Genomic DNA, 25,662 nt, shown 5'->3' with positions numbered 1-25,662 from the left:
GGATGCACCAGTAAACAACAAATAAGATCCTGGCTCATGAAGCTTACTTTTAGCTCATGGAGACAGACAGTGAACAATAAGGAAATAAATCATGAACTCCATTGGATGACTGTAGAAAGTACAGAGCACAGTGGTTGGGGAGGAGGCTCCATGAGGAGGCTATATTTGAGCGGGGACTTGAAGCAGTGAGCCATGGGGATGTCTGGGGCAGAGCCTTCCAGGCAGAGGCAAAAGCTCATGCCAAAACACCCTGAGGTGAATCCATGCCTAGCATGTTGGGAGACAGCAGGGAGGTCATTGTGGCTGTGGCCAAGTGAAAAAGGAGGGCAGGAGGTGGGCACAGAGAGGTCAAGGTGAGAGGTCAAGTCTCCCTGAGACCTACAGGGTTTGGGGCAGAGGGGTAAGAGGTCCATTTACCTTTGGAAGGGCTCATCGTTTGAAATCCCAGGTGGTTTTCTCTGTCTTGCATCTGAATTTACTGGGTTTGTTTCCTCTGATCAACTTTTTCAGCTGCCTTGGAGGCTGGCTGCCTGGCTCTGTGGGCCTCGACGGCCCTTCACAGTGCCACACAGCCTGTGTTTGAAGGCAGGCCCTTCCATTTGGTGCAATATGTCCAGTCATTTCACATGACACAACAACAGAGAGAAACTGTTGTTTAGACACGGTCAGACATTTTGATTCTCTTAATGTGTCATGTGAACTTATGTGGGACTGAGCCTGTTTCTAGGAATTGATGATTCCAGGCTGTAGGCAGTGGTTACCCAGGGCTGGACCTGACTAAGGCTGCCCTCTGGCTCCCGGGCCAGTGCTAGCTGCTCCTCAGAGCCAGGTGGAGGAGCGAAGGCACAAGCCTTTCGGGACAGAAGTAAGAGGACTGTTCAAAGGAAGTCAGACCTTTCAAGCATGGCGGACAAGAGTGTATACAGGGTAGCTGTGGGGGAAACTAAAATGAAGCCATAAAATTGCTTCATCTACATCTGTTTTACTGGAGAAGTGATATTCATAATTATAGTTTATTATAAAAATTCAGAAAAATATCAAACATTAAAGTGTTAACTGTATTTCCACCAGCCAGATAAATGACATTTCAGTGTCTTCCTTTCCTTTACACCCATGAATGCTCTCACCCCGCTATACCCACCCTTCCACACCCTCACACAGATGTTCACTCTTTTACCTCCCTCTCTCTCATGGTCTCACACTCACAATTCCTTCACCCACACTCATGCGCAATCACTCATTCTCACACACACATATCATCACACTTTACACATATTTATACCCACACTTATTTATACCACGCCACACAAGTACTCATAGTCACTCTCACACCCATAGGCTCTCACTTCATGTGTTCACGCCTGCACCATCCACACGCTCACCTGCCTTCACGCTTATCCATATACAGGTACTCACAACTTACACACACTCAGTATACCTCACAGCACATTCACACAAATTCACATTCCCTAATGGTTATTCACACTTTCTCACTTGCGCATTCACACCTTCTCTCACCCTCATGCACTCATTCGCTTTAACACTCTCGTTCAGCTTAACTCATGCGTCTACTCACGCCCCCACACGCATCTCAGACTCTCATGCTTTCTCTCTCTTTTATACTCATCCTGAGCATATTTTTTTTTTGCCTTTTTGATGTTTTGAATACATTTTTAACAACTTATTTTCCTGACTGGCCTTCTCATATCTATTCACGGGTTCTCTCATCCTCTCTCCCACCTGCTCACTCACATTCTCACACTCACCCCCTCCTGCACTCACCTGCAACACACTTAGTCACTCACAGACTTTCTGCTGACACAGTGGCTCCCATTTTTTATTGCTCTCACTCATCACTCACACATATCATACACATATACTTTTTAAGCCAAAGCTTGGAACCCCATGGTATGTGCCATTTTAGTCTTGGCTGTTTTCACTTAACTTTTCAACATAACCCTCCCCAAGTCATAAATGTTCTTTAGAAACTGGGTTGCTGTCCTTGGCTGACCATTTGTGAGCCCCCGTTAGCTCAAGGCCTATTTTGTCTCCTTGAGTGTTTGGGTGGGATGAGGGATGGAACTTGCATCCAGGATGAGTCTGTGAAGGTCACTCCAGTGTATGACATTGGAAAAGGCCAGCTGGCCATTGAGGTCGCCTGGTACCCTAAGCAACCATCTTGCTTTAACAGGACACTTTGTCTGGGCTCTGGGGCTGGACCCTCCTTCTGCTGTGTTGATGGGCTGCCTGTTTCCACCTCTCTGGTCCTACCCTCACTGTGACAAGAAGCTGAGCGCTGAGCTATTACACAAAGGGCTGTGATCTGCCATGGGGGAAGATCTGAGTGAAGAGAGTTGGGGGGCGGGCGATGATAGTGAATATGATGGAGGAAAATATGTTGTTGCAGGAAGCCAAGTGATAGTCACCTGTGTGTAAATGTCTTAAGTATAAAATAGCTTATAAGCTATTTTAAAGGGCTTTAGCTGCCCCTTCCAAACTGTTGGATTTACCTAAAAACAAACTTGAGGAAAAGTCACCGAACTCAGAGTTCCTATGCCCAAAGAAATGCCTGGTCTTTTGACAAGGCACTGTAACTTCTCATTTCCTTTTGGTGTGGTGGTATTTTTCTTGAAAATATTTACTGTGATTACAGTTCAATCAGTAATAAAATCCCTGAAGTGGGAGGGAGAGCATGCAGGGCAGAGGATTGAGGTCTGAGCTCCCTTGGGCAGGAGCGGGGAAGAGCACATCTGCAGAATTGTGAGCACTGAGCTGCACCCCTGCACCTGCCTTGGAAGGTGGCTAAGCTTTAGACAGGTACGGTGTGCACAGTATTCACTGTAACAGACCCTTTTGGCTTCCTGCAGAAAGTCATTTGCTTCATCAGAGGAAGCGATTGACTTCAGGTGCTTCTCACTTCATCACAATTGCAGAATTGGACCCAGTAATAAGACCTAAATTAATATGGAAACTTTATTCCAAGAAACTTAGTGTTTCCATAGCTTTATAGCCTGTTTCTCCTTTTTTTCTGTGAGCATGTATGAGCTGCATCCCTTGACATTCTCTGCTGAAGTGGGTCAACTTAGACATATTGACAAGTACAGATATGAGTTTGTCTCTCTCTTCCTCCCTTATGGAAAAATATTTTCCAAGGAACGAATTATAATACGTGGAGACTTGAATGGAAGGAAGTATTTCGGTTTTCTAACCTTGTTAACAGACGTCAGCATGTTTGACTCAGACCCTCGTCTCTGCAATCTAATTCCTAAGGGTTCATTTGTACCAGATAATCCAAAATAAAGAAAAAATGCCCCCTAAGAAGTTAATTGCACTGAGAGTTATAACAGCAACCGCACCAACTATAGAAAACAATAAAAGCCTAATGCGTAAATGTCTGTCAGATGTGATTGCATCAATAAAGTAACACTAGCTAATGTTTACTGAGCACTTACTATGTGCCAGAAACTGTTGTGTTTTATAAGGATCATCTCATTTAGTCTTGGACAACAACTATGAGGCAACTACTATTTTTCATCCTCACATTACAAATGAGGAAACGGAGGCACAGAAAGGTTAGATAAGTTTCCTGGCATTACCTGGGTGGAAAGTCCACCAGCTGCCTTATCCATAAGCCCAGTGATGCAGAGCAGGTGAATCTGTGGACCAGGGCCAGAAGGGAGTGTAGAAACGTGAAAATTGTTAGTCATCGGAGTGGGAGAAATTGTGTCTACATTTCCCTTTAACCTTGTTCACCTTGTGTATAACGCGTCTGTGAGAAATTGGAAAAACGAATCTGTTCTGGTACAACCCAATCCACTAGGAATTTTTGTGAGAAAACTTTAAAATTTTTGTGGTGGAAGGGGGAAAAAAGGTTCCACTCAGAACACAGTAAATGAGCAGGCTTTGTTCTGGTTTGCAGCTCACTGAGTTCCCAGCTTCTGCACCTTGGGGTGCTGCTGAGATGACGCTGGGTGGAGGGGACTGACGCGTGGTGGGCAAGTCAGGGGAAGTGCGTGGACAGTGTCGTCTCGATGGCGGGCCTGCAGAGCAGGTGTGGCAGTGTATGGAGTTGATGATCTAGCGCCACATGGGTAATAAATTCAGGGTGTTCCCCTGCTTAAGTGGCATTTTAACAATCTTCTCTTCCAGTCTCGGGAACTGCAGACTCTGCACAACCTCCGTAAACTCTTCGTCCAGGATCTGACTGCCCGGGTTAAAAAAGTGAGTTCTATTTTGTGTGACCGGGACCGAGAAGAAAAGAAAGATGGCCAGAAAGAATCGTTTTCAGTTGAAATATTGCTTGCTAAAATTGGGGCTGGTTATGCTTAAACATTAATTACTTAATGCCAGAGAATGTTATTAAAAGAATGTGCTAGAGGCAAAAATTACTTGGGAACATTTTTCCATCTGATTTTTCCTTCTTAGTAAAAGGAAGTTATAATTTTCTCCCTGGGTCTTCATTTTAAGTGAACGCATACTTATCTGGCTGTAGTGTGAAAGCCACTCTGCACGGTTTAGGGAAAACCCAGTGGGGTCTTGTTGGACAGTGTCACCCTAAAGTCTGGTGAGCAATGCCAGACACCTAGTGAAGATAGAGGTGACAGCCTCCTGCTGGCCTGTTAGGAGGCCACTAGGAGCTAGGTCAGAGTGTATGAAGCACTGGAACATCCGGTGTCTTATCTGCTCTTCCCAGACACTCTGTAAGTGGTTCTTGGCGTTCTGTTTTGCAGATGTGGAGATAGGGTCAGAGGTTTAATAACTTGCCCAAGATTGCACAGCTGGAGAGAGTCAAAGATAGGACTGGAATGAGGTCTGTGTGCCTTCTGAATCTGAGCCTCTTTGATCCTCGTGCCACACACAGTGATCATGGGGAGTTGCCATACGGTGCACCCCCAGAGCAGCTTACAGAGGTTTAAAGACAGAGGGAGGGATGGAAACAGCAGCCACTCTTTCAGAATGTTTAAAAGCGATGGGGACAAGCAGCCATGGGCCATATCCTGAGGCATAATAGGCCGGAAGGAAGCTATACTTAAGAAAAATGTGTGCGCGTATGTGCGCATGCATGCACGTGTACGAAGGAGCCAAGGAAAGAAGGTGAAATGTATAAAAAAAAAAGAATAGGTTATTGCTAGAGTCAGATTAGAGGGGGACAGAATTATTAGCGTAGAAGGATGTGTTAGGCTCTGTCAGGGGAAGGGACATATTTTCCCAGAGAGAAGTGAAGAAGCCGAGATGGAGACATTTGTAGGGAAATAATAACAGTGGAAAGAGATGCATCTGAGGACTTCGATGCTCTCAGTTAACGTGGATGCTCTATCCTCAGTGGAGAAGGAAGGAGAAGGCTCAGGCAGCTGTCGGGGGAGTTTGCTGGGGACGAGTAAAAGGATTGTTGAGCAGTAGTGTCAGTGTCCAGCTGAGGGCCAGACCACAGGTTTGCCATGGCCCCTGACAGCATGGTTCTAGGGAGTTTGGAGTCCTGGAAATAAAAATAAAGAAAAGGGGGTAGAAAGTGATGGGATATTTCAAGGCCTGAATGGCAGTGGTCAGGCAGATATGTAGAGACCATGATCATCAAAATAGAAATGACTATAGGACCTAGACCACATGGGAGAGAGAGGCCAGAGCAGAGGTGATGGAGAGGGAGACTGGAGAGGTTATGACAAGAACTGAAAAGACTCCGTTGGAGAGAGAAGGTGGTCTGAGGTAGGGTGAAGAGCTTAAGATCAAACTTCCCTGATTTCACAAAACTCTAGGAAGGACTTGTGGTTCTCATTAGCATCTCTTGGGAACTTGCTGGATATGCACATTTGCAGACCCACCTGAGACCCACTGAATCAGAGATTGCAGGTGGGGCCCAGCAATCTGAGTTCTGACAAATCCTCCTCCTGGTGAAGTTCGAGAACCTTGGTTTTAGACTGAAGAGACACAGGCTTAAGATGCTCTTATAGCCATTACCTCTCAGAAGAAGGATGATGATCTTTTCTGTAACTAGACAAAGCAAGCTTGCTTTGTCAGTTTTGGACTCCAGGATGTGTTTGCACATGGACTTCCCAACCTGTCTTGGCAGTGCCAGGAGGGCAGTGTTTTTGCCAGTCTCAAGATCTGATAAAGTTCACCCAGCATAGCACTCAGATGCTGGGACTTTTGAGATGGATTCATTAAGGAATTTCATGGAAGTAGAATCCAAAGAGACAGAGCAGAGGCCACTGAGACTTCTCATTGGGACCACAGACACTTGCCCACAGCTTGGTAACTTATTATCTCAGTTGAGATGTTTGCAATTAACTTTAGGCCTTGGGTTTATGTTTTCACATTGGTTCTTCTTAATGAGTTTTAGAACACTTCCTTTTGAGAAGAAAAGTCTACCTACCTTCAAGGGAGAGGTATATTTCACAAGGAGAACTAATCTGTATCTTTCAGAACAAGATTTCAAGTTTTTTTCCCCCCCAACGCTCTGAAAAATAACACTCTTGACACCAACCAAGGAAATTGTAATTGGGAAGGTCATTGAGTCTAAACTTGTAGAATTTCTTTTCATTTTCATTTTCAGAATAACCTTTAGTGGGATTGTGAATTTAAAAAATACTTAAATGTATTGTCCACACTAAGCTGGGGCTGAGGGTGGGCCGTATGAAGGCTTGTCTGCTGACTCCTTGGTTTTGATACAGAGTGTAGAGCTGGACAGTGATGATGGAGGAGGCAGTGCTGCCCAGAAGCAGAAAATCTCCTTCCTGGAGAATAACCTGGAGCAGCTCACGAAGGTTCACAAGCAGGTAGGAGAGTTGTGCCAGCTTCTTTCTGCTTCTCTTCCTCTCCTGGCAAGGATCCCTGCTAGCCACAGTACAGGGAGAAGGCTCCAATATTGAAGAATGTTACTGCTGGAAGGGTCCTTGAAATCCTTTAGTCCTCAGTGACTTCCCTTACATATAAAATACTTTATCAGCCAAATATAAGGAATTGAGTTTGAGTTCTCTGGGGCTTGAGGAAGGGGATGTTTTGAGTCCTGTCTTTTCATCCTGCCTCCAGTCCCAACCTCAGTCCCCCTAGTTGGCCTCATTGTCTTGCATGACACATCTGAGGCCCCTCTGTGGACCCAAAGGCTCCACAGAAGGCAAAGTGGCCACCATTGAGATGTGTCGGGCCCCTTGCTTTTACCGACGAAACAGACTGGGAGAGAAGTGACTTGCCTCATCCCATGGGTGGGAGAACTGGGACCAGGACTGGCCCTCCCTCTCTCTGCTTTGTCACTCTATTTCTTGGGTACCTTCTTAGGTTCCTGTGATGTCCTGGAGTTTGCGTAGAGTCACGGAGAGCAATAACCATGTCCAAACCTACCCGTGACTTAGGCAAGTTGTTTCTTTTCTCCGAATGCTGGAATGTTCATGACTGTTTTCTCTAAATCCTAAAGATTAGAGATACGATAGAGATGGTCCACCTTCATGCTACATGGCTGAGAGGATGCCATTCCTCTTTGACTTGTTAAGTCCTCTTTAACATTACTGATGTGACATTTTTCCCCAGAGCAAGGACAAGAGATTCAATGTAGTTAAAGTCATTCAAATAAATTGTTGATGAGGAATACAAAAGCAAAAACTGCCAGAGAATAGGGCTCTGAAATTCATAATTATTTTCTATATGAATTTGATGAATATTTATTAAAGACATACTCTCTGCCAGGCACTGGAGCTAGTACTGAAAAACGGGGATAAAGAACACAGATATGGACCCAGCAATAGTTCCGACGTCATATAGGACTTAACTAATTTTCAAAACTTTTCTTTATCCACTTGGATTTCCACTGTGGTCCTATTATGTCCGCCCCCCGCCCCGCCCTCCCGCTTTTTTTTTTAAGGATGAGAAACCCTAGACTTGTAGTGGTTGAATGATTTATACCAAGTCAGATGGCCAGGAAATAATAGAGCTGGCTCCTGAGCCCACTCCTAACCCAGGGTGAGCCCGTTGCTTCTTCACTGAGGATCTTAAGTAATGAAAGAATGAGCAGTTGCCCCCAAGTTGCCTGTTCGCTTATGGATATATCGCAGAGAGGGGTCCAAACCTCATGCTGCTATAGGCAGTGGGTCCTGCATGGAAGGAGGCCTTTGGGGAGCCTCAGAATGTGTCTTTCACTGAGTGCTTTTGCCTTCCATTTCTTAGCTTTCACCTGCTAAAGTCGGAGCACTCAGTTTTCTCACACTATTTGCTCCACCTGCGCACACTAGAGAGGAAGTAAATCCTGTCCAAGCCTGAAAGTTTCCTGTGGCTAGAAATGGCTTTTCATTTTATTTTCTATCCCTTCTCCCATCCTCACTCCTGTGAATCTTGTATTTAGCAAATCAGAGTCCCAGTGTATGGCGTTTTTATTTTCCCTTTCTACTCCCAGAGGTGATGGTCACGTGGCCTTTTCACCTGGGGGGGCGGGGTCAGTCAGCTACAGAGTCTGCTTGTAGCTGCTTTCTGATCACGTTCTTTACCCCGCGAGGTGGATCTGCCCCTCCTATCGGCCCCTCCTATCGGCCCCACCGCCCGGCTGATAACTCCCCACCTTCCACTCCTTGCCCCAGCTGGTCCGGGACAACGCAGACCTGCGCTGTGAGCTGCCCAAGCTGGAGAAGCGGCTGCGTGCCACCGCGGAGCGCGTCAAGGCTCTGGAAAGCGCGCTGAAGGAAGCCAAGGAGAACGCCATGCGAGACCGCAAGCGCTACCAGCAGGAGGTAGATCGCATCAAGGAGGCAGTGCGAGCCAAGAACATGGCCAGGAGGGCCCACTCGGCCCAGATAGGTACGTGCTCTCACCCGTCATACGTGCCTTCTCGCTTGGGCCCTTGCTAAAAGGTAAGGATCCCACAGGCCAGAAGCACTGGTGCTCTGAGGCCACCTGGACAGTCTGCTCTGGGTCACCTGAATGGCTCTGATCAGTTCTGCAGGACCTAGGCCTGGGAGAATGGGAACGCCAGGCACCTACTTCCTTATACTGAGAGATCTCGGCCTGCGCTGTGGCCTTCGCCGCTGCGGAGCTGAGCAGGGAGGCCTGCTAGCCTCGACAGAGGTGTTGGGCTGTAAAAAGAGATGCGCTCTCAGAGATAGCAGAACACACAGCTGTTTCTCAGCAAGGCCCGAAGGCCCCTTCTGTCCTGCACTGGGCGGAACCGTGAAGGAGTCGTGTGTAGCCAAAAGCCTCAGGGAAAGCTGCTTTCAAGTGCAGGTTTGGAAATGCCTGACTCCCAGGCCTGGCAACAGTGAGAGGGGTGTGACTCCAAGCTGGGGAGGGGGCCTGGGCATCCAGCCCCTTCAAGATCTGGGTTTGGGCATTTTGCCCATGCAGAGAATGAGAGTGTAGCTGCTGAGTCATAGTTCTTAGGATAGAGCCGTAGGAGTGAAAGGGATTTAGGGATGTTCTCTAGAGTGCTTTTAAAACAATTGAAACATCTCCAATAGCATGTAATGTTATTGCCCATCAGATAGTGTTGTGCAGATGTTTTATAAACCAGTAATTTCATATTTCTAGTTTTAAGATTGTGCTTTAGATTAGTGGTTCATTGGATTTTAAACTCTTGTATTTATTGAATTTTATACCTTTTGAAAAATATGGACCCTATCCACAGAAATATGTATCACAGGCAGAATTCTGCATCCGATTTCAGGGGCTACACAGATGCCCTGGGAACCTGTGGGGACCTATGGATCTACCTCAGAGAAAACTGAAAGTGCTTTGTTTCTAATTTTCCTCAATCTGAATTAAAATAATTGATAAGTAAGTTCTTTCTGTCTCCTAAATGTCAGGTGCCCTGGTTTGGCTGACTGTACTAACAGGAGGGCAGTACTCCTGTGTTCAGAAAGGCCTGGTGGTTGAGAACTGTAACGTTGATAAGAATTGTGCCTCTTTGTTTTCATATGTGGACTGGAGGCGTCTGGGTGTGGCTGCTGAAGCCTTTTCTGAATGTTTCTTCTCTTCTTTCTATCGGTTGGATACAGCCAAGCCCATCCGCCCTGGACACTACCCAGCATCATCTCCAACAGCCGTCCACGCCATCCGAGGAGGAGGAGGAGGCGGCTCTTCAAACTCCACTCACTACCAGAAATAAATATGAAGTGAGTCCCTGGTGTCAGGGTGGTTTCTATCTGGGGCAGCCCTAGGCAGATAGATCCCTAGGCTGCCTGGCTTCTGGCCATGTGCATGTGGGCCTGCAATAGAAGAGAGCTCTGCCCCATGACGGGCCCTGGGCTTCAGATTATCAGGGACCTGGGCCTATCCTCAACTCAATCTAAAGCCCTGGGGGTCTTCTGGCTGGGGCCACTGGTGCCAGGGCCCCTCCAGGGGTAGATGAGAGTGTGATGAATGAGTCACCTGAGCTTTCTTTTGTCTGTGGGACTCCCCTCTGTAGCTGGCATCGAAAAGGGCATTACCCGTTTGTCAACTGCTTTTGCCTAAAACATACAGATGTGGGTGGTTAAGTCTCAGGAACTGAATAGAAAGAAAGAACTAGATAATGGAAAGTCATATTTTTATAATTACTATCTGAACACAACAAATGGAGTTTTTCAGAATTATACTAATTTATATCTAGGTGGATCCAGACCACTTTTTTTCTTTGAGATAATGGGCTGTTGACTTTTCTTTCCACAACCCCCATGCCCAAGATTGTTCTACCAGCAAAAAGAAAAAAATAAAAATGATATGCTTTGGAAGAAAGAAGGAGAGAGCAAAGCCTGTCCTTTTGGGCAGGGCAGACAGACAACTAGGTATCCAGAAAACTCTGTTTTAAAAATCTCTTTGAACCAGTAACCTGTGGATGGGAGGAGGTGGCCATGCACATTGTCCTTGGACTCTGTGCCTCACTAAGGAAGCTTGCTTAAAAGATGGGTGAGCTTGCACAGTAAAGGCTCAATGACCAAGGGCAACTCAGGAGAGCTGTGTGGTTTCTCACCTAGTCCTTTTTGCATCAAGGTAAGGAAGGTGAACGGGAGGAGCCTGGAGCCCTCACATAGGGAGGATGGGCTGGGAGGCACCCAGACGACTTTTATCTGTGCTCCCCCAGGCAGCATTCAAGGGGCAAGACAGGGGCCGTCAGGTTAGCAGGACAAGAAGGAGGTCGAGGAAGCTCGTGAGTGGGCAACATAGTCACCACCGCCTGCCATATCCCAGAAGAGTGGATGGGAAATGGGGAGGGCCACCCCATTCAGATCTGATCTCCACTTTCAAACAGAAATAAAATAAAATTGGATGTTGTAAAATTGCTTTTGACTGCCATGCGATCAGTACTGGGGTTGACACTAAAAGGGAACTGTAAGATCAAGTTGCACAGGTTAGAACAGGAAAGCGTACAAAAGCACTGGTTCTGGACCTTTGTGGGCGTTGGCATCATCTGGCACCCAGAGACCTGGGCTCATTGAAGTGGCATAGGGCCTGCGCCTTTGTATTTTTACCAACTCCCCCCACATGGTTGTGTTTGCCACCAGAGTTTGAGAACTACTATCTTAAAGTAACTGCGGCTTGTACAGGATGGAAGTGTTTGTCACATAAAGGAAATTTGAGGTGGTCTACCAATGGCTGGTAAAAGTACTCTACAGTGATGACAGAAAGCTAACCTGTTAAATTTAGACTCATCATCCTCCGCAGGTACCTTGCTTCTTCAAGATTATCTCAAGGCCATCAAAATGACTTACAATTTACGTTCCAAGTGTAGTAAGCAGAGAGGAAGCGGAGAAGAGGCAGAAGCAGCTCTCCCTCCCACTGAATCGGCTCCCTTTAAGCAGCCTTCACAGAAGTCCATACAGTCCTGATGCCCACGTCCCTCTGGTATAACCGAGGCACGTAGCCACATCTATCTGCAAGGGAGGCTAGAAAGGATGGTCTTTTAAAAAGCTGGGCGCATCACTGCCCCCAAAGAAGAGTGGTGTTCTGCTGAGGGCAGGAGACGGATGCCGGAGTAGACAGCCAGCACTCTGTGTTAATTGAACATCTAGCGTGCAGCCGCGCTGTGCTAAATGTAGTATCTACGTTACCCCATTTGAGTAGCGCACAGAGAGGTCACTGTGCTTGGCTCCCAGCAAACCCTTAATAAATATACCAGCCCAGGGACTCTAGGTCCAGACACTGCAGTGGACAGTCACTTCCCCAATGCTGTCCCATAAAGGTCTGCCAGACCCACATTTTATGTAAGGTACATACAACCAAACGTTGGCCATTGATCACCTGGATATCCTCTTCTCATGTGAAGATTGAAGATTAGTCGGTCTGGTGAGACTTTGAAGACTTTCAGTGTCACAGAACCACCCTCACCACCATGGTGATTCATTTCTTTCCCTACTCAAAGTACAGGCCATGCGCTTTTCTCACAACCTCACAAAACGGGCCCCTTTCCCGTTGTCAAGATGGCGGTGTGGTTGCGGTGTCTGGCTTTGGACAAGAGACCTGGTCAGTGGCAGGTCTTCCACTTTCTTCAAGTTATTTAATCTCTGAGTCAGTTTCCTCACTGTGAGATAGGGAGAACATTTTCCCTGGGTCATTCACATTGGTATGAGTACCAAATGAGGTCATGCTTCTGAGCCGCCTGGCATGTCACAAGCACTCAGAATGTCGGCTTCTAGGGTAGATGAGCAGTGCAGTACTTGGCACAGTGCACGCAGCTGATAAATGTTGGTTTATAATCTCCTTTAATTTACGTAGTTGCTACAAAATAATTTTTAGTTTTCTCCGTAGCAGTAGATTATAACAGTGGGGAAAGCCCATGTCTGAGTATCCTGTTTGCCGCTATGAGAAGATATAAGGGATTTTAAAGATACTATCATTTATTTACTTAAAAGTTATGAATAAGAACATTGACTGTAGGAAAATGACTGGGCATTTGTCAGTGGAAGTAAAAAAAATAAAATAAAAAAATAAAAATAAAAAGGATAGCAACCGATAGAGTGGGGAATCATAATTGGAAGTGAGGAAACACTAAGTCATTTTAAAAGAAATTATTGGAAATACAGAGTTTATTGTTTAGGTGAGATAAACCCCTTTTTGAGGTGGTCTTTCTGTACCCTTCGGATTCTCATTCTGAAGTGTGTTTGCCGTGGGCGGAAATGACCTCAACTGCTGACCCTTCCCAGCCCTCCTGTTGGAGCCAGAGTGGCATATTTATACTTGAGCAGCATCTGGATATCTTTAAGGTTTTCTTCTGCTCCATTTCAGGGTTCAAGAAATATAATCACAAGGAGTACTTTGGTTTATTTTCAGGATTTCAGAGGAACTGAAGATGTAGCAATCGACATATAGAAACCAACATGTAGATCAAAAGAACCCGGGGTAATGCTCATTTAGTTCATTCAGATCTAGGGCAGCTGCCTCACGGGAAGGGGGACCATCTTTTTCAGACCCTAAAACTGGACATGGGGCAGTATAGTGCAGCAAGCTAAGGACATGGGACATGGGATATGGGATTGGCCAGACGCGGGTTCCAGCCCTGGCCTTGGCTTTACTCCTGTGTGACATTGGGCCAGTTGTTTGGTATCCTTCAGCCTCAGTTTCCTCATTCATGACATGGGGTCAGACATCGAGAGCCTGTTCTTGGTTTAACAGTGAATGAGCAAGCTCTGTTCTTATGCACCGATTTGCTTACTATGGTGGGAGACACAGCAAATGAACAAGGTCACTTAAGATAGTGGCAAGTGTTCTGAAGAAAATAAGATCAGGTTAATAGACTGGGGATGGGAGATGCTTGTTTAAAAAGAGGGGGTGGCATTTGAGCTAAGAACTGAATATCGAAAAATGCCAGTCACTCAAATGTCCTGGGACAGTGACACAGACACTCGCTGGAAGGTGAGAAGGACTGTGGCATATTTGAGGAGCCATGGAAGACTGACAGGGCTAAAGCGCAAGGAACAGAGGAGACCATCATGATTCGGGTTGTTAGGGAGGAGATGGGGACTGGATAAATAAGGGCTTCGAGGCCCAGGTGAGCAGTCAAGAGTGTGATCGGGGCCACTGGGGGCTTTGGGATGGAAGTGGTGGCGGGAACTGGTTCATGATTGGAAAGGGCCATCCTGGGCCGGGATCCAGATAAAGGATGGGGATGTGGTGAGAGTTAAGAGCAGGGGCTCCCCTAGGGGGCTGTTGAGGGCGTCCACTTGTAAGAAAATAGCACGGAGCCGAGGTGGTGGCAACAGAGATGTGCCAAGTGGTCAGAGTCAGCTCCTGTGTGAGAGCTGAGGGTGGAGGGGAGAGGAGGAGATGGAATTCAAAGGTGGTTCCCAGGTTTGGGCCCTAGCAACCAGGTAAATATTGGTACCTTTTAGCATAACTGGAAAAATTGGGTGTGAGCAGGTTTTACGGAAAAACAGAGTTTGACTTTCATCATGCTGTTTATAAGTTGCCTCTTAGACATCTATCCGAGCTCACCGTCCAGTGTGTGTGTTGAGTAGGCAGTTGGATCGATAAGTGAAGCTCAAGAAAGAAGTTGGGGTTGAGGTGGTAGAGAGGTATGACCTGTAGGTTGTGTTTAAGGCTGTGGCTCTGGAGGAGGTGACTTAGAGGAAGGGTGGACAGTAGCAGAGAGATGGGGGACTTAGACCAGGCCCCGGGGACTTCAGAAAAAGGAAGTGGCACCAGCAAAGTCATCTGAGAAGGAGAATGTGAAATTTGGAGAGGCTAAGTACAGACCTGGTTCCTTGAAAAAGGTGGTCATCTGTGTCAAAGGATGCCCAGAGCTTGAGGAAGATGACAGTGGGGACTGGGTAGTTGGTGAAGGCTGGAAAGCAGTGACCTCAGCAGCTTCAGCGGATGGGGAAGCACGCCCAGTTAGCTCAGACTAGGGAGAGCGGAGGTGGGGAAGTAGAGTCAGCAGCTGCACCAGCTTGGAGTGTTACTTGAATGGAGGGATGTGGGATTAACATGGGGTTTGCACTATCACAGTTTATTTGTATGTGGATGGTAATGATCCAGCTGAGAGGGGAAATGGATCGTGCAGGAGACAGAAGAACTACCAGTAAAGGTATTGGCTACATCAGAGGTTCTGTGATCTAGTGAATAAGCAGAGGTGACACTGCATTCAAGGTGACCGGAAGGCAGAGTAGAGTGCAGGTGCTGGAACAGGTGGTGAATGGGATGTGCAGGGAGGTGAAAGGGGTCTCACGCGAGTAAGAAGCCAGGTTATCAGCTGAGAGGGAGTGGGGTAGATGGGCTGCAGGCTGGAGAATAGAGGAGGTGTGAAACAGCCCTCTCAGGCAGTGCTAAGTGCTTATTCGAGGTCCCACATTTAATGCAGACACCATTTAAATACTTGCCTCGCTCCCCGGTTCTGAGAGCCCAGGCAGACCACTTCCTTTCCTGGCGGTGCTTTATCAAGCACTCGTTCAGATGTATTCACCAGATGGCGCCAGTGGGGCACTGCTGAAGCCTCTGCTGTTTTCTGGAGGACTGTGAGGCAGAACGGTCTTTTTCGGTTTTCCTATATTTAGACTGTTATTTCTCAAACTTGAACAAAATAGAGTACTTTTAAAAGAATAAAATTGTCACCGAGTCTCAGAGTTTATTTACATTACTATAGCATGATGATTAAATATTTGCATATTTAAAACAGTATATATTCCTTGGACTTAACAGATCTTACACAACTATCAAATCAAAACAAATTCAGAGGTTACATTAAAATAAAACCACAGATCAAAAATCTAAATCACCAACCTTAATATAATTTAACGAAAGATCATCTTTCGCTGAAAATAAAGAGCTAGGTGCGGTGTGACTCCGGAATACGTTTCTTCTGGCATAGTTTGCTGTGCCTGTACCACTTCCGTGTGTCATGACATGACTCAATTCTTTCACCCCCTTTCTCTGTTAGAGCCACTGAGGGATCATAGCCTTCTGGTCATTGTGTCTTCTTGTGCCTGGAACACATCATTTTCCTGACGAGTTTAGATCTTTTTAGCCTGAGGATGACAAAAGTCATGAGGAGCAGTGCCAACTTGTTTGTAGCATAAAGCGAGTGTGGGGCTGCGGTTGCTTAGGAATGCTTGCTTACAAGGTAGTCAGCTAGATCATCTGGAATACACACATTAATGCTTCAGATTTTCGTGGCCAGAAAGATAAAATTGAAAATACTGTGAAATGAACCAAAGACCCAGGATGCATCTTGCTGCGTTGATATAGGTGAAGACGGACATTTTGGGGACTGCACTTTTATTAAAACCATATATATTAAGTCTAGAAATCATATCTTGTTTAATAAAGTTTTGATAAACTTGTCAAAGTTTATTTGGTAAAATTACAATGGTAGAGTCAGAAGGGACTCATTAGAGCTCTTATAGGACATTTGAAGAAGCAATTCATGTTTGTATGCTATGTGCTTTTTCATAATTTGAGGCGTAAAGGAAACAGCTCTGGAAAGGGACTTGTGCAGTTTATAGCAGGGTCATCCAGGTGAATGTGACTACAAAAAGCCATCAAAGGAGCCTGTTCTGTTATGACCCCAGTGTCTCCGAATTGTGTGCTATTCTCTGGATCAGTGACAGTCACTGTAGGATGGCTCTGTATTATTTTCTTCAGGCTTCACTACTTCAGGACCTTTATTGTGAATATATTTGTTAATTGTTAATAAAAATAGTATCTTTAACTTCCTAAATGGTGGGATGGAAGCAGACAAGTAACAAAGATTTCTGGGTTTTCACCACCATTTCTTTTTGCTGCCACAACATTCATCTGTGACTGAGGGCCTAAAATTCTGGACTCCGTGTTGCTTGTGTGCCTGCTATATTCAGAATCTTCAGTCTGTCACAGTTGGCCCAGACTAACTTAGAATGCACAGATGACTTTCTACTCCAAGAAGTCTCGTCACAGTAAGCAATCCAGTACTTAACAAATAAACTTTCCAGTCTAGCACTTAAATCTCAGGTTTCCTCTGAATATCCCTGGCCATTTTCCCACATTCATTACAAAGCCCTAAACTTTAGGTCCACTTAGGCCACTGGCTCTGTTTTCTTTGAATCGAGAAAGTTCATGTTCATGTTCTCTGAACCCCCACTCTACCCCTCTACCTGCATCACTCTCCTGACTATACCTCAGGCAGAATGGAGTTCTCTCCATAAGCCTTGACTACTAAAACAACAGAGTCCTTCCTATTTGGTTCTTGGTAGATCCTTAGGTTCAGGCCAAGCTTCCCAAGCTGGCACTGCTCATTTGTACTCTATTTGCTTTTCTGATTCACTCTGTCTTTCCTTGTTACTCTTTTCTCTGTCCCAAATACCTGGATCTAAGTTGTCTTGGAACCATTTGTAGGGTTCATCTTTCTCTTTCTCTTGGTTTTAGCACTCCAATTACAAATAAAGAATGTTATATACACATAAGGTGCACAAGGTGACTTCTGTCAACAGCAGAAGTGGGTTCACTGCACACACGGAGGGTGGGCAAGGAGTTGCTTTCAGATTTAGCCCTCTGAAATGTGAAGCCAAGAAGCTGCATTTACAGCAGATCACATAGTATCCTTAAGCCACACACTTGATCTACATCTAAACTACCGTGCCATTCAACTTGCTACTGCTACAGTCCTAGCAGTGAAAAGATTGAGTCAGAAGAATGTGCCATGCAGGGGGTACTCTTTGCTACAGGCAGAGTAGCTGAGTGGTTGTGGGCTCAGGATCTAGAGCTGCACTGCCTGGGGTTGAATCCTGGCTTGGTTACATACTGGGCAAGTTACTTCATCTCTGTGTTCCTCAGTGTCCTCTGTAAAATGTGACCAGTGAAGGTACCTACTGATAGGGTAGCTGTGAGGACTAAATGTGTGAATATATACTATAGAGAGCTTAGACAAATGCCTGGCACAGAGCATCATCATTATCTAGGCTAGTCTCATTCTACTTTCTGCTTTCTAAAGAGGTAAAATGAACTGTCAAGGTCACACGACTTGTTCATAGTAGGTCTTGGACTAAGACCTCTGATCTGCTATGTAGCAGTTTTCAGAGTTTCTGACTTTAGAACCCTCTATATCTTAAAAAGTATCAATGACATCAAAGAGCTTTGCTATTTCTGGGTTACATCTACCATTATGATTTATATTAGAGATTGAAAAAAAAATTAAAATGTTACTACTACTAATATAAACGCCATTTTTAGTGAAAAATAATTATTTTTCAAAACAAAAAACTGAGCAGAATGGCATTGTTTTACCTTTTTTACAAATCTTTTTACTATTTGGCTTAATAGGATTCTCATGTCTGCTTCTGTGTTCTATCTGTTGTTGCAGTGTGTTGTTTTAGTTGAAATATATGAAAGAAACTCAGCCTTGTCACTCCAGACAGGATTCTTGGCCATTTAACAACTAAGAAAACTGTGGCATAGAGAAGTATGATCTTAGTACTATCATCACAGGTTTGCTCTGGGAATTGAATGAGATGATATAAAAGAAGACTGAAAAGTCCTAGGAGAGTGCCAGGTAAAAATTAGGCTGTCACAAATATTAGCCAGTATTACATGGCAGCAGGGACAGGCCTAAAAAGAATAGACAAGGCAGGACTTCAGCGAAGGCAGGACAAACATGACTCATGCCATGGGTACTGTTGTGGTGTGCGACTTTGAATCTAGCATTGTGAGTTCAAAGGGAGGAATCATGGAGGATCTGGAAGAGAGAATTCCTTATTTCATCTGCAGTACAGTAGGCTGCACTACTTGAGTTCTCCTCGACGTCACGTTTCTCAGAGTTATAAATTGAAAGCAACTAAAATTGTTCCTCCACGGTGGATTGCACTAATGCTCCTGTGAGATAAATCCACTTCTGTTCAGTAGCGTTACGTAAAGTACAATTAGTAATTCTTATAATGTGAGGATCGAATTGTGGAAAGGCGAAAGAAAAGATAAAACTATGTACTGTTTGGATTAAGTGTAAATCCACTGCAAGCGATTGCAAAAGCCAGGTTGGGGAGGGAAATCTCCAAATACTTCTTGCAAAATTCTTATATAATAAGCTTCTTTCTTCAGCCCTCCCCACCCCTTCTAAAGAAAGGTGATTTTATTTCCTTCTAAACCTGGTCACACATTGCTGTTCTGAATTAGCATCTCCGGGTCAGCCGAGACTAGGGCACAGATCAGTCAGGTTACTTGGTCTAGCACCCTGCTTTTAGGTAGTGGGTGACAGCTCTGAACCATCTCTGAGGGCCAGTAGAGCTGGGTTTTAAATGTTCTCAAGATTTGCCAGCCTGGCCAGGTGGCTAGTCTGTGTGATCAGAACAGCCAGAAATTGTTTCTCTTGAGGTTAACCCATTTACCTTTATAAGTTATATCCATTTTCTCTCCCAAGTTCATCTGAAGAGAGGAACATCCAGATAGTCAAGGGATTGATAGGAGTATCCTAGTTGAATATGTTTTTCTCGGGCTTGCTGGAAAGACATCATTAGCAGATAGGCACATAAAGATCTTTAACTTGGGATGAAAAACAACCTGTACATAATAAAGAACCTGTTATTGGTGGAGTTCCTGCGTTTCTCCTTTTTGCAACCTGTCACAATCTCAGTTCTCTCACCCTCCTTATGGTGACTGAATGAGGCAGGTTGGGCCTCCTTTGTGGCCCCCTGTTTCTTCCAAACTATTAGCCAAAACGTGCTGAATCTTGCATCTGGGGGAAGTAGGGGATTTGAATGAAAGGCCTTCTGGTGGAAATCGTGTCACTTCATGGTCTGCTGGAGTTATTGAGGCCGCTGAGTTTGTGAGTCTAATGTTTGGCTCTGTCAACATGGGTTGGCTGCAATCATCGTGTTAAGCCATAATCCTACAATTTAAGGTATGTGCTCATACCTCCCTGCCTCCAGGCACGCAGGAAGACCATCTCATCTGACCAGGGGACCCTTAAGTGATTCTGAGATAGTGTTCTTGGAAAAGTGAACCTGTAAGGAAAGTGAAATGGGGATTTTACTGATGATATTCAGACAGCATTCCTGCGCCTATTGGTTTTCAGCTTGAAGTGGATTTAAATGACGGCTATGGCCGTGCTTTTGGGTATTTCATTTCTAAGGTCCTAACAAGCATAAAATCTCACCAGAAAGGCTAAATATTAAAGATGCTGTTCTCAAAGACAAACCTGTCTCTCTGTGACCTCTGAAAATAATGTGAATATCACCATATAAGGTTGTTTAAGCCACTTTTAATTGAGCAGCTTTGTAATTATAAGTGATTATCCTGTTGGAATAGTTACCAAATGAGCGCCTTGAATAGTCATTTTTTTTGTGTGTGTCAGGGAGGAAGTGATAATCTTAAAAGAATCTGTTCTCTTTTTTTAAATTTAATTTCTGTTCTATAGTCCTCTTTTTTTTTTTTACCCACTTTGTTCTTTTCTACTCATAATGCTTTTCCACATCCTGATTTTTTCTGTTTATAATTTACATCCTGCTTATTTATATAAAATGTGAGGTGCTTACATTATTATAACTCATAAATCAGGAGAGTAAAGAGAGAAAATTAGGGAGAGGGCATTGTAGCTAGAATCTGAGATATTTACCACAGTTGAGCACTCAATTTGGATACAAGCCTTCTGGAGGCAAAAACAGAAAAGTACTGTGTCGGGCTATGGAGTTCTTTATAAAATCAAATGAACAATTAGGTTTTTTCTTAGTGTCTGTCATATTTCCTGTCCTGGGCAATTTTCCTAGTCTTCTCAAGGTTGAAGCTCTACCCCACCTCTTGTCGTCTGCTCCCCACCCCACAAGCACTACGAGCTCTGAACACAACCCATAGGCAAGATCACAGTCAATCCTAGGGCATCCAGCTGGTATGAGGAAGTTGAACTTTTTATTTTCTTCCTGACAGCTGAGTTTATTGGATTGGTTCAAAGGGTGGCCTCTGAGTCTGGACTAGTTCAGACTTTCATCCTGGAGACCTGACTGTGATCAGATGAACACCTGGTGGGAAGTGGAGTAAAATCAAAGGGGACACTCTACTGAGTAACTTCCATCACCCCGTGCAGGTGAAACATACCTTTTGGTACTGGGAACCTCTTTCCTGGAGAGAAAGCTCGGGTCAGGGGTTGTCTCTGAACCACCTTGGTGTCCAGAGTGCTGGCAATTGAGAAACGGTGTTCGACTTCCCCTTAGGAATGGGAAAATGCGTCATGTTTCTCTGAGTATCTATAGTTTCAATAGATGTTGACTTTTGGAAGAGATTGTTGTCAGGGCTAAACACTTAAAGCAAAAACAATTAGTAGGAGGTCATGCTGTCCAATCACTAGGCACATGTGACTGCTGAGCACTTGGAATGTCCAAGTTGAGATGTGCTGAAAGTGTAAATATACACCAGATTGCAAACACTGGAAAAAGGACTGTGAAATGTCTCAGTAATATTGTAACGTAAAATATCTCAGCATGTACTGCTGATTCCATGTTAAAATGATAATATCTTGAATATATTGGGTTAAATTGAATATATTATTAAAATTAACTTTATCTGTTTATTTTTCACTTTTTAATGTAGCCACTTAAAATTTAAAATTATGTGGCTTGCATGGTGTTTCTATTGGACAGCTCCCATCTTAAATATCTAGAATTAAAACAACCTTTTTTTCTGAGGAGTGATTTTCCATTGCGTTCTCTAATGCCTGTGTTCTCTGGTTCTCTTTCGACAGATACGACTCTCCATGTAGCATGTCAAGGACTACATTAATCACCACTCCCTTTATTTTTTTTTTCCCTCCTACACAATTTCCGTTTTCTTTTACACTTGCTTACCCCAGCCATCTGCAGTACACCAGTTTCAGGTACTTGAGCTGTGTAGAATTTCTGTGTACAGATGTGTGCTTGGACTTTTCTCTTCCTGAGAAACCTGAAGGGGATGATTACAGAAGATCTACTTACTCCTGGAAACCATTGCTGTGGACTCGGCCTCGGGGCTTTGGGTGGTCTCTGGGCGGTCCCTGGAGCCTCTTTCTGGGCACTGTCCCAGCAAACGCCCTGACAGACCGTGATCATGCTGCCGCAACTGTCTGGTTTCCTGTAAAATAAACACATTACTTTATATTTTTAGGGAACAAAAAAAGTGCTGCTATAGGGTTCAAAATTTTCATTCTGAACACTTTTCCGAAACAAATTACTCCAAGGAAGCATTTTGAATACCCTGGTCACATCTTTGGATCTGTAAAATATACCTTTTAGTATGGCACCCGTTAAAATGCAAAGCAAATTTCTTCAAGGCAGAAAAACAATCTGACAGTAGCAATGTAGAATTTGTTCATTCAAACAAACACATCTGTGTAAATGTGAAAAATCATAAAATTCACCTCTGAGCGGCTTGCTTTTTAACTTGCAGCAACTAGTCTCAGCCAGCCCAGCGAGAACGTCATTCCTTCAGAAGTGTTGAAAATGCTGCAAAGTTGAATGAGTGGAAATGGGGCTGCCCCCCTCCTCCCTGATCCTGTTGGAGCTGGCATCGAGATGGCTTCTTTCTCTAGGGAACCATCTTAAGCCTCGAGGGGGTATTGCTGCCAAAATCCAGGATCATTCCAGCAGTTGAGAGAGGAATCCCTGGGGAGAAAGTAATTGACAAATTTTTGTGCCTATGAATATGGTGCCATGAATATGTTGTTATTTTAGTGACTGTTTATTTGAGTTTTCTCTTTGGCATCAAATAGATAGGTTTCATCTTAGAATAAGAAATCAGTATGGATTTTTTTTTTAATATTTAGCTATTACTGTATTCAAATACATGAATCTAAAGCTGAATCAACTTTTACTTCCAGTTGTGCATATTAAAATGATGGATTTCCAAGTAGTAAAGTTTTCAGGGAAACTGACAAGATTCAATTAAGTTGGTCTTCTGTGCTGCTACTGTTTTGACAAATTCAAGGGTAAGTCAATGACAACCAAACCAATTTCAGTGAAAGCACCCATCCTATCATTGTGCCTGCCCAAGATGAGTGAGCTGGCACTGTTCCTGCTGCTGTCACCACTGGAATGAAATGTATGCTGGGGGAGACATTGAGCTTTCTCATGGCTGTGTGGGCGTGTGTGAGTGTGAGTGAAAAAGAGGATAAAGCACTAAGGACTGTAAATTGACTTCCATACTCTTCTTGTATAAAATTCCCTAACACAGCAAAGCTGCTTTGACTTAATTTATTTGTTAAATGTTGCACTTTGTTTATGTGTGTTTTGTTTTGGCGGGGGAGTAAGGAGAGAAGAGGATGAATTCTACTGAAGTATTTATTTGGTAAAGATGACAATTTTGCATTCACTTGCATTTTTAAAACTCTTCTGTTTGATTTTCTTAGGCTGTTGCCAGTACTCATCTCATATTACTGTCTGGTCCTTGTAGGGCAGGTTTTACAAACCTTATCAGGTGATAACATAAGCCATAGATTATAACCTTGCCTCTGATTTTAAAAGCTAAAACGTTGGTCTTTGAGAGGATTGACAGTTAATTGTTATACCACTACTATCTGTTATGCAACTGTATTACTTTGTGTTTGGAAATTGAACAAAGGTCAGTAATTTATTTTTGGCTCTCTCGTTAGTAGATTATTTTAGATTTTTTCCAAAGTAATTTTTCCCTGGGTACCCCTTTTCTACTTCTGAGGAATTGCTCGGTCCTTTCATGTTTCAAAAAGAAACATTCACTTGTAGTTCTGCCGTATTGCTTGATCTCTACAAGGGACTCACAAAATTCACTTCACTTTTATTCACAGAGAAAGTTGGCTTTGATGTCTCTTAAAGATAATTCTGCTAGTTGCTGATCAGCCAGTCAGTTCACCTAGCTTTCATCTTTATAGGACCTCTAAACTAATTTTCCTTCACTGTGATAATATATAGGCAGATTATTATCAGAATGGTTTATGCAGTATATTCAGATAGATACCTAAATATTACTTTGTGTAATAAGCTAATTTCAAGACCATATAGTCTGTAGGCCACTTATTTAAAGAGTCACATTTATGCAATTTTTATTTCTTTAGACTGTTGCTCCTTTACATTCGGACTCTAAATGTAAAAAAACCACCCTTCTGAATTGAGCCTGTGGTTATATTTTTAGTTGGATGCTGCTTTTTACTCTGTGTGCGTGTGTGTGTGTATGTGTGTGTATGTGTGTGTATGTATTTCTCTATGAATAATTTGATATTTCATGCTACTTATTGAAAGTTTACTCTTTGATTCTATAAGGGAATACCAGATGGTTTAGACAAATAATCTACTGCAGGGTAGTGAATTGTTAAATTAGAGGAATGCTGTTTGGGATATCAAGATTTATGTTTGGAGACTAAAATATATTAATGCCAAATGTGTTTTGGTCAGTTACTAGAGACTTCTGTACAAACACATCATCTCTTCAAATACTCTACAGTATGCTTTTGTTGATGGCAGATGGCAGGGAGAACAGTAAGTGGATTAAGACTTAAAGAGTATCATATGATTAAGAAAATTAGAATTCATAGAAATATTGATTTAAGTGAAGAAATAAAAATATCTACTAGAATGTTGCATGTAGTGTATTTTGAAGCCCCAGATTCACATAAGGAAATGATATTCCTGTCCAAGGCCAGACTAAACCATCACTAGGACTCATGGAGGACCTGCCAGTTCTCCTTTCCTACAGGAATAACTGAAAGCAAATAAAAGCTCTTAACAGTCCCCTCTTAGAAGTGCATTTTATTTTCTTTAGCAGGGCAGATGACATCTGGATTCTGGCTATATGACATTGGAGAAGTTTTTCATTGGCAGGGGGCAGGGGAAGGATTTTACTTCATTCACTTCATTGTCTCACCCTTAAGCAAGTTGAAAGAACCATCCTAATCTACAATGGCTTCACTTAACATCACAGTTTAGACTTTTTAAAAGTATGGAACAAGGGCCAGGTCATTGCCAAGGAAACACCACTCCATGAAGTCTGCTTACACATTTACAAATTGTATATCAGTTTCAAATACTTTTCATTGTGTGCAGATGTAAGGGGAATAGGGCATTCTGTAGAATTATTCATGTCTAGTTTGTAAAGTATGTAGTGTGTACTGCAGATGTGTGTTTTCTGGGCTTTATGTATCTGTACAGTAGCTTCCATTAAAAAATTGTGGACAAACTTGTTTTGGTGGTTTGAGGGGGAGAATGGCAGTTTATATCAAGTAATAATGCTGTAATATAGTACATGTAACAAAAGATCTGCAAGTAACCCTCCCCTGGCCCATGGAAAATTTTGGTAATCTTCTAGGTTCTAAAATGAAGATGTATGGATACTCTGGCAGACTGCATGTTGTATAATTTGAAAAAAAACTAAAAGTGGAAAATAAAATCGAATTAAACTTTGACTGCTCTGTTTTTTCTTATTTGAATCATCCTAAAGGTGCTCTCATTTAAGTCCTCAAAGCCAGTGTTAGGATGAGTCATTTTCTGGCCTCGAAGGAGTTCATTTCAGGGAACTGGAGCTCAAATTCAAAGTGTGAGCAAAGTCAACCTTGACCTGTTTGTCTTTTATTTTGCCTGCATATCTATGTTTAACTTTTATTTTTTTTTTTTTCACTGAAGAACCCATGAAACCTGACATTCTTTCCTTCGGCACTGAAAAGATAGCGACTGATGTAAATAAGTGTCTTAACTTTTTTTAAAGAATTGAGTTAACAGCTCAGTAGACTGAGTTTACCTGAGTTTCTGAATTTCTTCTTGCCCACGAAAGGATCTTATTCTAATAATATGTTTCAGAGCACTGGCATTCTTCAGCTAATGC

General features: G+C 43.6%; 1 protein-coding gene across 4 annotated transcripts in view; it reads left to right on the top strand.

Annotated features, from left to right (window-relative positions):
- The window catches only part of KIF5C (kinesin family member 5C), a 146,700-nt gene extending 121,454 nt beyond the window's left edge, over nt 1-25,246 (top strand). Inside the window, exons 22-26 of one of the 4 annotated variants that reach the window (XM_011359567.2) lie at nt 4,150-4,221; nt 6,669-6,773; nt 8,562-8,778; nt 9,972-10,088; nt 21,584-25,246. In XM_011359567.2, the coding sequence (XP_011357869.1) occupies nt 4,150-4,221; nt 6,669-6,773; nt 8,562-8,778; nt 9,972-10,081 (504 nt within the window). In that variant the 3' untranslated portion in view covers nt 10,082-10,088; nt 21,584-25,246. Of the gene's footprint in view, nt 1-4,149; nt 4,222-6,668; nt 6,774-8,561; nt 8,779-9,971; nt 10,089-11,035; nt 11,229-11,616; nt 15,386-21,583 lie in introns of those variants that run through there. The other 3 variants (XM_011359581.2, XM_011359574.2, XM_023530232.1) reach the window with 3 other exon arrangements.
- Nucleotides 25,247-25,662: the final 416 nt, after the last annotated feature.

Source organism: Pteropus vampyrus, unplaced genomic scaffold (assembly GCF_000151845.1).
Source record: "Pteropus vampyrus isolate Shadow unplaced genomic scaffold, Pvam_2.0 Scaffold2, whole genome shotgun sequence".
NCBI classification, from domain to species: domain Eukaryota; kingdom Metazoa; phylum Chordata; class Mammalia; order Chiroptera; family Pteropodidae; genus Pteropus; species Pteropus vampyrus.
The sequence above is the reverse complement of the archived record's forward strand: the minus strand, read 5'-3'. Positions and strand labels throughout refer to the sequence as shown.